General features: G+C 46.7%; 1 protein-coding gene across 1 annotated transcript in view; it reads right to left on the bottom strand.

The window, feature by feature from the left end:
* Nucleotides 1-11914, bottom strand: part of NWD1 (NACHT and WD repeat domain containing 1) — a 45918-nt gene extending 34004 nt beyond the window's left edge. Inside the window, exons 1-4 of the mRNA XM_025043718.1 lie at nucleotides 11844-11914; nucleotides 9801-9917; nucleotides 4409-4706; nucleotides 1248-2520 (exon numbers count right to left, since the gene is read on the bottom strand). Of these exons, the coding sequence (XP_024899486.1) occupies nucleotides 1248-2520; nucleotides 4409-4706; nucleotides 9801-9917; nucleotides 11844-11852 (1697 nt within the window). The 5' untranslated portion in view covers nucleotides 11853-11914. The remainder of the gene's footprint in view (nucleotides 1-1247; nucleotides 2521-4408; nucleotides 4707-9800; nucleotides 9918-11843) is intronic.
* Nucleotides 11915-12627: the final 713 nt, after the last annotated feature.

Raw genomic sequence — 12627 nt, 5'->3', positions numbered from 1 at the left:
TCAGACAGAGACACACACAGGGAGAGGCCGGGAAGCGATGGAGACAGAAATCGGAGTGATGCGTCTATAAGTTAAGAAATGCCAAGGGTTGCTGGTGACACCAGAAACTAAGAGAAAGGCCTAGAACAGGTTCTCTCCTAGCACCTGAGTATGGCCCTGCTGACACCTTGATTTCAGACTTCTGGCCTCCAGCACTGTGAGAGAATAAATTTCTCTTGTTCTAAGCCACCCAGTGTGTGATTTGTCACAGTGGCACTAAGAGATGAATGCATACCTCATAGTTCAATTTTAAAGAAGAGTTTAAAGTGAAGAAAAGGGAACCCTAATGCGCTGTTGGTGGGATTGTAAATTGGTATAGCCACAATGGGAAATGGTATGGGGATTCCTCAAAAAATTAAAAATAGAGCTGCCATATGACCCAGCAATCCCACATCTGGGTATTTACCTGAAGAAATCCAAAACAAATCCAAAATCCATGTTCATTGCTACATTATTTACAATAGCCAAGATATGGAAACAACCTCAGTGTCCACCAGTGGATGAATGGATAAAGAAGATGTGGTATAGATAAGCAATGGAATATTACTTAGCCATAAAAAAGAACAAAATCTTGCCATTCATGACAACATGGATGGACCTAAAGGGTATCATGCTGAGTGAAATAAGTCAGACAGAGAAAGACAAATACCATATTATTTCACATATATGTAGAATCTAAAAAACAAAAGTGAATAAGCAAAATAAAACAGAAAGAGATGAACAGATACAGAGAACAAGCTGATAGCTGCCAAAGGGGAGAGGTTGGATGGTTGGCGGATAAGAAAAAAAGAAAAGGGATTTAGAGCAAGGCGATCTGGAAACTCTATCACTAATAATAATAACAAAGGTCAGATTCATAATATCAACTGTTATCAGACCCCCTCGGGTCTATAAAAGGTTTTCTGTTGAGGTTTCCTGAGAATTTCTTTGTTTTCAAAAAGCAAAAAATAATTTTATGCATGTATTAAAAAAGTCAGAAAGCACCTTTCAAAAAAAATGCATTGCAACTAATGCTTCTCAGTAATACTTATCAAATGTATGAGTTGCATATTCGATTCCCATTCAGGACATTAAATCATGTTAATTTTTTTAAGAGAGATTTTTGTGTAACCGGTTTTATATTTTTCTTGTACATGAGCTGTGTTTACTAGCATAAACAATAAAATTAATTCAGAATTTTGAAAAAGAGTGAAAAAACAGAGACTTACCGGGAAGACACAATGTAGCCCAACACTCGGGCCACCAGGAGTTGCCCGTGGGTCTGCTCCAGGCGGGCACACAGCTGGTGCATCGCTTCCTTAGCAGTGGAGGCCAGAGGGGCAGGCATGGTGAAGGAGGCCCATTTCCGGGCCTCCTCGAAGGCCAGCCTCAGCCGCCCAGGGTGCCCGCACTCTGGGAGGCTGGCCCAGAGCAGGTCCCTCTGCCCTGGGCTCAGTGTCCTCTTGGAGGCCGCCAGGAGCAGCTGGATCATCTCTTGCCCTTGGTTACTGGAGAGGGGTTTCACCTCCCAGTAGGACTCTGGGTCCGTGATCATCTGCTTCACGGTGTCTAAAACTCCCCGCTGCCCTGAGCAGGCTGAGAGGATGAAGTGGACCCTTGAGGGACACTTGGGAGGCAGCCAGGGGACTCTCCGAGCTCGGTGAATGGAGTCCACATCATCCACAGAATCTAGTAGGATCACAAGGGACTCAAAGTTTCGGCAGGAGACGGTGTGCAGGAGGGTATGGAAAAACTGGACCACTCTGGCGTGGGCCTCTAGGACCTGGGCAGGGGGCAGGGGCAGCCCGTAGGCCAGGCACACCTGGAAGCAGATGGTCTGGAGCAGGCTGCGGGCGTCGCAGCTCATCTGGGATGTCCCTAGGAGCCGCAAGATGGTCACCGTCTTGCAGCCCAGCAGCCTTGGCATTTGCTCAGCCAGCTTGCACATCAGAGCTGTCTTTCCGATGCCTGGGGGTCCAAAAAGCACTAGGGGCATGTGGGGGTGGCCGTCATTCTTCCGGAGTCGCTGCCCCACCTGGGTCAGGAGCTCCTCGCGCCCACAGAAGGTCCTGGTGGCCTCAGCACTCAGCCCCAAGTGGTGGTGGATTTCCTGGTAGAGCCATGTCAACTCCTGCCTGCCTGCCTCTAGCTCCCGGAGGCGCTCAAGGACCTGGTAGTTAGCCCTGGCCACAAACTGCTCCCCCAGCTCCTTCAGATATCGGGCGTGAGCCTTGTTTTTGGGGTTCACTAGGTCTCGGCTCCATGGCAGATGGTGGGCCTTGAGGACTCCAGGCTGAGTGTCAGCTATGCGCCCCTTGAGGCTGCTGAGAAGATTCTGGGCATCTGTGTCCAGGCAGCCGTCTGCGAGCCGGTCCACCATCTTTAGGGCACAGTCTTCCAGGATGTGTTTGTTGAGGTCTTGGATCTCTCTCAGGAAGACAGTGGCTCCCTGGTCCCCATCTGTCAAGCTCAGCAGGCCCCGTTCTATCTCCCACTCAATGACTGCAAAGGTGGAGGATATGAAAAGAGAGTGTGGTCGTCATTGTCATCAGATGGCCTGAGTGGGGACACTTGAGAGATATATTTAGGAGGTAAGGACATTGGTTCTCAAGCTCAACATGCACCTGAGTGACCTGGCATAAATATAGACAACATGCAAACGAATGCTCTCCAGCATGTTCCAAAAAAAGTTTGTTTATAAAATCAAGTAGCTGGCTGGATTTGGCCCTCAGGCCATCCTTTGCCAAATCCTGTCCCAAGCCATGCAGCAATTGTCCCAAGGACCCATATTTTGCAGGGTGAAGGGCACACACTGACTTCTCCTTGGAGGCTATTATTTGGAAGTATCAGTTAGACCTGGGGAGTTATCTTTGAAGCCACCCTACGCTCAGCAGAGGCTCCCAGCTCTCTGTGGCCGAGCGAGTCAGGGCCTTGGAGACAGGATTCAGTCTCTGTAAGCCAAAGACAAGAGCCACTCACAAGTCCTCCTTGGAGTGATCCCACACCCGCCTCAGCCCCTGGCCCGTACTCCTCAAATGGTCAAGGTCATGAAAAACAAGGAAAGACTGAGAAGCTGTCACAGACCAGAGGAGCTTAAGGAGACCAGTCCTCTAAACGCAACGTGGGATCCTGGATGGTGCCCTGGGGCAGAAAGGGGATGTTAATGGGAAAACTGAGGCAATCTGAATAAAGTCTGGAGTCTAGTTAATCATCATGTAACGATGTTAATTTCTCAGTTTCAGCAAATGTACTGTGGTCACATGTTAACTTATCTGAGCAAAAAACATACGGGAACTCTGTATTATCTTTTTAGCTTTATAGCCTTGAAATTTTCCTGTTAATCTAAAATGATCCCAACAACAAAAGTGGATATGTCCGTCATTAGTAGAATTGATAAATAATAGATCTAATAGATAATAGATAATAATAGATATATTTTAATAAAATTAAAATACTATTAATATAAATTACTACATTAACTATCCTTAAATAAATCAATATAGTTAATATGTTTATAATATAACATAAATCCACATATTTAATATGTTCATAATGTAAATTCATATATTCAATATATTGATAAACATTCATATATTTATTATTTTTAATAATATAAAGTTACATATTTAATAGTTTTGGTAATATAAATTTCTATATTTAATATGTTTGGTAATATTAACTGACATACTAATAACCTGACATGTTACTAACCCATGAACAATAACAATCCATTTCTGCTGGCAGCAAGCAGTGGGGAAATGGATTGGTCATGCTGCATTTTTAGAAAACTCTTTCTGGTATCCGAAGTAGAGGATCGTGGGAGCCAAGGGTGCGGTGAGAGGTAGGGGACCAGGTGGGAAGTGGGTGAGGAACTTAACAGTCACAGGGCGGAAATCTCTACTCTCATCCTGGGGCAGACGAGACTCCTCCTTCCTGTGCCTCGGTTTCTACCTCTGAGGCAGGCGCAGCAAGGCCAGATGACTCAGAGTCCTCAGCATGGGCTGACTCGTGATAACAGGGGGATCTAGTCCAGTTTTCCCAGGACTGTCCTGCGTTTGGCCCTAACAGTCCTGCATCCCGGGAGTCTCTCGGTCCAGGCAAACGGGGATGGTGGTCATCCGAGAGCGCGACCCCCAAAACCAGGAGCCTCCCCAGGAAGGGAAGGAGTCCCGGGGAAGGGGGAGGATCCTAGGAGACTGAGATTTATCTGGGACAGGACTGAATTCTCTTGGACCATCCATAAAATGCCCTTTCTCGGAACATGGGGTCTGGGAGCTGGGCTGGCGTGGCATTTACAGAAACACGAGCCATGGCATTTGGACGACATGTGATGTGTATTCTGAATGCATGGGCATTTCCCATGGACCCTGAGAGGAATTCCGCATCTCACCTGACCAGTGGTAGCGATGCCACTGCTCCTGGGAGATAAGGCCCAGCCTCCTGGCCTCCTGGGCTCCATAGCGAAGCGCAGAGGTCAGGGTGGTGTCCTCGGGCCCATGGGTCTCCCTGGTGCCTGAGGCCCGCAGCACAAAGGTGGGGGGCACCGTGTTCTCGTCCCTCTGGAAACGGTGAGCCACCAGCTCCAGGTCACCTGGCCGAGAGGTCAGCTGGGCCTTCAGAGCCTCCCACTCCTCCTCCTCGATGAGTGTGGGGGCCAGACAGGGACCGTACTGGTCACCTAGGAGGGCCTGGCAGAGGAACAATAGAAAGAGGGACACAGTTTCAAATCTCGGCTCTGCACTTAGCTCTGTAACCCTGGGAGAGGCACGCCAAGCCCCTCAAAATGAGTCTGGCCATAGCACCGTGGTGATCACTACAGTAAGGCGTGCAGGCAGAGACTTACAGAACCTGCGTGTGGAGGTACCTGAGAGCATGGGACATGGAACCGGTAAATTTGGAATCTGGTTGAGCATCAAGTATCACAGAATCTTTTGCTTGGGAAACTCTTTCTGGTAGCTGAGTACTGGCCTCCCAGAGATACCGGTCCTAATCCCTGGACCCTGTGAATGTACCTTATATGGAAAAAGGCTCATGATGGTTAATTTTATGTATCAACTTGACTGGGTTAAGGGACACCCAGATATAGCTGGTCGAACATGAATTCTGGGTGTGCCTGGGAGGGTATCTCTGGAAGAGGTTAGAATTTGAATTGTGGATTGAATTGAGAAGCTGGCCCTCCCCAATGCAGGTGGGCCTCATCGAATCCATCAAAGGCCCAACAGAACAAAGAGAAGGAGGGCCAAATTCCCTCTCTGCTTGAACTGTGACATCTGTCTTTTCCTGTCTTTGGACATCGGTGCTCAGATATTCAGACTCAGATCAGGATTTACACTATCAGCCCCCAATTCCCAGGGCTCAGGGCTCAGACTGAATTATACCACTGGTTTTCCTGGGTGTCCAGCTTGAAGGCAGCAGATGGTGGGACTTCTCAACCTCCATAACCACGGGAGTCAATTCCTATAATAAATGTCCTCTCCATATCTCTATCTCTATATCTATCTCTATCTTCATCTAATCTATACTTATATCATATCCGTCTCTTTATTTCTATCTGTCTATCTATCTATTATCTATCTATCTATCTATCTATCTATCTATCTATCTATCTATCTACCATCTATCTATCTGTCATCCTATTGGTTCTATTTCTCTGGAGACCCTTGACTAATACAAGGGTCTTTGCCGATATGATTAAGTTAAGGAATTCGAGCTGGGGAAATTATCCTGGATTATCCAGATGGGCCCTACATGCAATCCTAAGAGTCTTTAATAAGAGAGAGGCAGAGAGAGATTTGACACAAACGGAAGAGAAGATGATATGACAACGGAGCCAGAGATTGGAGTGATGCAGCTACAAGCCAAGGAATGCCTGGAACCCTCAGAAGCTGGCAGAGACAAGGAAAAATTCTCCCTGAGAAATTTGGGGAAGAGCACACCTCTGCTCACACCCTGATTTCAGATTTCTGGCCTCCAGACCACACGAGAATAAATTCTGTTATTTTAAGCCAATCGGTTTGTGGTCATTTGTTATAGCAGTCTGGGGACCCCCCATACTCCCTCCCATTGTACGAAAGAAAAACCTGTAGCTTCTCGTATGTCGGCATTGGCTTGTTCTAGGAATAGAGCTGTGACAAGAGCTGTGACCTCCGCTGGCTCTGCCCAGATCTCACACTATGATGTGGCTCTGGGGACAAAATTCTCTCCATTGGCAGCCAGGAGCAGGGCCCAGTGAGAGAGAGGTGAAGGTGGGTTTCGAAAGCGCAGGAAGGACCCCGTTTTTATTTAGAATTTTGCTATTTTGTTCCCTATGGATTTTTTGGATTAACTTTGATATTTTTTTTAAAACATTGCATTAAAATATTTATCTCAATGACTAAGGTTTTTGGTGCCTCCTTACATTTCGTGCTGGAGGCGAATGTCTCATTCTCTTCACCCTAATCCCAGCCCCTCTGGGGAGAATTAGAGCTGCAGCAGGCTTCAGAAAACCCAAAGCCCCGCTCCCTCTTTGGGAAACCGATCTGGAAACCGAGGCCCTGGGGATGGTGCCAAATTGCAACGAGTCTGAGGTCACGGGTTTAAAAAGGTCAACTGGGGGAAAGGGCGGGGTCAGGTCCAAGGGTGGAACCTCAGAGTTCTGAACACGATCATCCCCTAAATATTTGACAGCTGCTCAAGAGACAATGGTGACCAAGACGATCATGGTCCCTGACTACCTCGACCTCAGACCCCTTACAGGAGAGGTAGCCGTCAGTCTAAGAATGGCACCAATGTCAAGGTGTGGCTGACCTTGTGCTGGGAAGAAAAGGTAAACGTGGGTCACATGTGGAGTCAGGGAGATTCCTCTGAGGAAGATAAGGATCAAGCTGCGGAATAAGATATGAGAAGAGTGCCCTGGGAAGAGTGCCTGGCAAGCAGTGGAAGCAGCATGTGCAAAGGCCCTGTGGCTAGAAGTACAGGCGTGTGTGAGCGGCAGAAACAGCATGTTCCAGTGCAGGAAAGTCAGGGGGATGACGCGCCAACAAGGAGGGAGCAGAGGAAGGCGGTAAGGCTGTCTCATGGGCAGGATTTTGTAGGGTGTGGTGAGACTCTGAGATTGTGGTCCTAGTGCTGAGAACAAACACTAGGAGGCCCTCTCTCTGCCCTGACATGCTTAGAGAACGTACAAACTGGAACGCAAGAGAATTAGGCCTAGGATATTGGCCCCGGAATCTCGAGTTTCCTCATTATAAAATGGAAGCAAGCAGCCCTCCTCTCTTCACTGGATTGTTCCAGAACATTCCAGAGGCGTGTACTTGGGAAACCTGGATAAGTGGAATCTGAGATGATGGGATGTTGAAGAAGATGCTGTTATCCTTCCCGGGGCCATCCCAGCAGTGACAAACAACCTCAGAGGAAGAAGAGAAGTAGTGAAAGGTGTCTCCAGCCGACCACAAACCAGATATCGTAGGAAGGAAACACATGGAAAAAAAAATCTCATGTCTGTGGCACCAGAACAATGGGAGCAGGAAGAGTTGGAAAGAAGATCGAGGAGCCATCAGGAGCAACTCTCTGGAGACGCTGGAGCTTCTGGTGTCCCAAGAGACCCAGGGCCTCGAGAAGGAAGTGCCTGGGGATCAGTTCCCTGCCATGCTGCCTAATGACTTATTTACCAGAGAGAAGGCTCTCCAAGGGCCCTCAGTGCAGCTCTGATTTTCATGGAAAGTCCCTCAAATCAGAGCCACTGGAGGAGAATGAAGCTGTGACTCAGGTAACAGAGGGGAGATGCCTGGCTCAGGAGAAACGTAGGAAGTGGGTAGAGGTCACCTGGCTGCCCAAAGAGCCCTTCTGGAAGGACTCGCAAGGTCCCTGGGCCGGTGAGGCCTGGGGGAAGCCCAGAGATCATCCTCCTGTCCCCCACGTCACCTGGAAGCTGCGTTGTGCTTTTCGCTGCCTGCAATTTGGGTTGCAAAATCAAATTCCCCCTGGAGTTATTTTTCTCCCCATCTCCCTTTTTTCTTTAAGAATTTTCTTTCTTTTCTTTTTTTTTTTTTTTTCTTTGAAACTTAACGAAACGATCAATCATCAGGAAAAGTAGGTGAAAAGATTGAGGGAAAAATTGTGAGAGAGATATGCAAGCAGGAGTGTAGAAACTTCCAAATGTTAGAATGCATTTTAAAGCAATAATAATTAAAACAGTGTGGTTTAAAATACACACACTTCCAGTCACGACATAAATAAGTAGTGAACACTGCTGCATGGGACATTTGAAAGTTGCTAAGAGACTAGATCCTGAGAGTTCACATCCCAAGGAAAAAAACGTTCTTTTTCTTTCTCTTTTATTTTGTATCTGTACGAGATGATGGATGTTAACTAAACTCATTGTAGTAATCATTTTACGGTATATGGAAGTCAAGTCATTTTGCCTTACACCTTAAACTATACAGTGCTGTATGTCAGTTGTAGCTCAACAAAGCTGGAGTGGGGGGGAAGAGTGATGCCAACATACCAAGGGAAATAGAGAGCAAAAGAATGAAAACGCAAGGCCGATTGTGGAGATAAAACTTGTTTCTTTTAGGGAGACCTAATGTCTCAGGAATCACTAGAACTTTCCACACCTCTGGATGTGTTCTCATCTGTGCTTTCCATTATGATGGCCCCTTGCTATTGCAATGTGGCTAACAGGACTGAGAAATTGAAATTTTAATTCTACTTGATTTTAATTAATTTAAATCACCACACGTGGTCCGTAGCTACCGCGCTGGCCAGTGCAATTCTAAGGCCAAACGGGTCTCACCTAGTTCTCTTTATTTCCCTAGAAAAGAGCTTTTAAAATGGGGCCATCTTCTCCTATATGCTACATCCTTATCTCCAGGAGAGGGTTAGAGAATTTTTCTTTTGATTGGTTGCTGCTCAAAGGTTCTTTGTGATTAAGGTGTATCGGGCAGAGATACTTTAATGGCTTTTCCCTCTTTACTTTCCAGGACAGAAGTCAGAAAACTTTTTCTGTCAAGGGCCAGGTAGCCAACATTTTCAGCTCTGTAAGCCAGACAGCCTCTGTCCCAGCTGCTCAGCTCTGCAGTTATATGTAGCTGGAAAGCAGTCATGGACCATACATAAAGAGGCACGGCTACGTGACAATAAAGTTTTATTTATGAAAATAGGAGCGGGCCGGATTTGCCCCATGGGCTATAATTTGCTGATTCCTACCCTGGGATTTCTGAGCTAAAATGTCATAGTTCTTAGATGTAACTGGAACTTGGTGGTGTAATAAATAAAAACTCTGGAATATTATTTGTCGATCAGAGCCCAAACAGTTCGTCATGAACTGGGGGTTGTTTTGGCCACAAAGCGGGGCAGTTAGCTGAGAGGAGAGGAGAGAAGACCCTGTAAGAATGGGTCTCATCTAAGGTTAGAGAAAGTTTTCCCCTGAGGCAGGATCCAGATAAGGCTACAGATGGGAGGAAAAGAATACCAATACCCTGTGAGTTTCCACTTTTACCTTGGATTTCCAGGATCTCAAAGCTCCAGGGATAAAGTAGATGAGGTGAGAAAGTTGGGGTGAACACTCTGCTGCTCTCCACCTCACTTGCCGCTATACTTGACTGCTAATGTCTGGATCTCAGCTAGCTCTACAGAAAAAGTTCTGCCAACGATGAGCAATGTCTGCCATGGGCAGGCTATGGAGATTGGGTACAAGAGCAGAACTGCCACTCATATCCCGCTGGGGGGATATGAGAAGCAGGGCCCATAACCTGGTGCCAGAAGGAAAAGTAAGAGCGACCCCATCCATCTGAGAGACTCACAACAAAAGCTGGCCCTAGGGATGTTTTCCGACACCGGTCAAGCTCTTCCAAGCAGAGTTCCGTGGTCATGTGGTCAGTGGCCTCGGTGTCCCGAATACCCCACCTCAGATCAACGACCTGGAGACGACAGGCGTGGGATTGTCAGGGAGGAGGCAGAAGAGGTGATATTTTCAATTCCTTTTGGCAAAGGCATAGAGTTTCTTTCAATAATTTTTGACAGCCTCTCCCCAAAGGGGGATGTCTGAATGAAAAGAGCTTGAATAAAACTCATAACCCCAGTATAATTGTGAGAAAAATATCAGGCAGACTCAGATCGGGGGCATCCTGTAGGACGCCAGGCCAATCCTCCCTAAAACTGCCAAGGTCATGAGCAACAAGACCAAGGAGCTGTTCCAGACTGGCAGAGACTGGGGAGACGTGACAACTAAAGGCAATGGGGTTCCCTGGATGGGGTCCTAGACCAGACAGAACTGGTGACATCCCAGGTAACATCAGGAGATTGGTTAATAACAACATACCAGTGTCAATTTCTTAGTTGTACAAATGCACCCTAATAATGTGAAATGTTCACATGCGGGAAAAAACTTGTTGCGGAGTATATGGAAACTCTGTACCATATGCAACTTTCCTGTAAATCTAAACTCCAAAACCAGAGTTTACTTAAAAAACATTTTTAAAAGTTTTTTTTAAGACCTTGGGCATTTTTAAACTGTTTCTTTTAAAGCGAGGACATGTCCACACTTGTTCTCAGAGCTTTCTTTGCAAAGGAGGGTATTTAGTTTGCCCAGAATCGGATGCGGCAAAGTTTCCTTGGCAACCACACGCTTGCAGTCCATTTTTGTCTGCTAGCTGGAGCGGGGCCGGGCAGGATGGCTGAATTCAAGTAGCGAAGCTGACCCTGTGGAAGGCTGGGACGAGGAAGGGGGGCCGGTATAGGACTCAGAACAGAACAGACTTTACCTCCCTAAATCAGAACAGAATTTGCCTCCCTAAATTCTTTTGCCCAGAGGGAAAGACACATCGATTCCTAATGAATTACAGCATAAGATAGATGGTCCATTACTGAACGTGACTGGAGGAAGAAAGAGAGAAGGAAAAAGGGTCCGCCACCAGATTCAGGCAGGAACCTTCCTCTTTCTGGGCCCCGTCTTCAAGGTGAGGCTGTTTACAGTTATTACCTAGCTGGCACCACGTGACCATTAAGGGATGGGCACAGGCATTTCATCGGTTCTCTGCGGGTAGGTTTGCATTTTTAGTGCCTCTGCCATTGAGCTGTGTTTCATGCTCCATGGCAGGCAGAGTTGAATTTCCAGCACTGCTTCTTTCTTAGTAATATATCAGTGATGGTGTGTCTTATAATCCAGGGGCCTTTGATGTGCTGAATTGTTGTTATAGATGGCAAAGAGGCAGTTTCTATTGTAGCTGAGACTCCAAAGATGGTTTGTCAGTTTCTGCATCAAAACTTGCAAACAGTGACGTCCCCACCGAGGGTAGGGTTGGTGTGAGAATCGTAGGAGAAGCAGGAGACTCTGTTTGGGGCCGTGATGACTGTGCCCAGCAGCTACATCATCAGCATTCCAGAAAAAGGCGCATGCCACCTCAAGGCCTACCCTGCATATCCCACAGCTATCTTAGACTTCCCCGAGGCTGCCCCAGGGCAGGGAAAGCCAAGAAAGCAGGGAAAAAAAAAAAAAACACAAAAAAAAGTAACATGCCCAAGGAGAAGTCTGCTCATAGCACTGTACCATGAGGCCTGTGCTGACCGCAGTGCCTACGGCCATAATCCCTCTACCTGCCTTTTCAAAGGACTTTTATCTCCTCAGCCCAGGATCAGCTACAGAACTTAAAGGGTCCACTGCAAAAAGAAAACGTGGCTCCCTTGTTGAAAAATCATCATGAATTTTAACTCAACAGGAAAGCATTAAATGGAACACAGAGCTCCCGCTGAGCTAGGGCCCCGTGTGACTGCCTGGGCGCCACACCCTTGTTCCCTAATTTCCGAGCAGAGAAAACTGGGGCATTGAGGAGTGGGCAGGCAATTACCTCAAACATGAGGCCGTGCTTCTGGCAGAAGGTCTGCACTGCAGGGTACGCGGTGCTTTGCAGGGCTTCTCTCTCTGCGTCCATATCTGCAAGGCATGGCATGGAGGGTGTCAGATGGCAGAACCCAGAACTCTTCCCCGGCCCATGACTCTGCTTTTGGTTTCCTCTGCCCCCACCCAGGATGGACCCCTTTGAGGCAAATCAAAAGATACAAAAACATGAGATAAACCCAAGGAGACCAACCACTTCGATTGCCTGGGACTTTCCTGGTGTTGGCCCAAAAAATCCCACATCTCAAGAAACCCTTCATTCCCAGCTAACCAGGCAGTTGGTTGCCCTGGGTTAAGGTTTCCAGATAAAATACAGGCTGCTCATTAGAATTTATGTTTCAGATAAACAACAAATAACTTGATGGTATAAGTATATCCCACACCATGCACTATTTGGATAAATTTGCATTTCTGTTAAACCCTGTTCAATTTGCACTTCAGATAAGCAACAAATAATTTGTTGGCATAAGTATGTCCCGTTTCATGCAATATTTGGATGCATTTGTGTATCTGATAAATCTAGTTCAATCTGCATGTGAAATAACCAAATCATTTGTTAGCATAAGTATGTTCCTTCTGTACACTATCTGGGGTATATTTATAGAAAAGGATTATTTATTATTTATCTGAAATTTAACTGGATGTCCTCATTTTGTTGTTGTTTTTGTTTTTGTTTTTTTGCTAAATCTGGTAGCCCTACCCAGGGTAAACCTGGATTCTAAGATCTTCTCCAC

Source organism: Pteropus alecto, unplaced genomic scaffold (genome assembly GCF_000325575.1).
Source record: "Pteropus alecto unplaced genomic scaffold, ASM32557v1 scaffold160, whole genome shotgun sequence".
Classification (NCBI taxonomy): Eukaryota; Metazoa; Chordata; class Mammalia; order Chiroptera; family Pteropodidae; genus Pteropus; species Pteropus alecto.
This window is presented reverse-complemented; position numbering and strand designations above follow the sequence as displayed.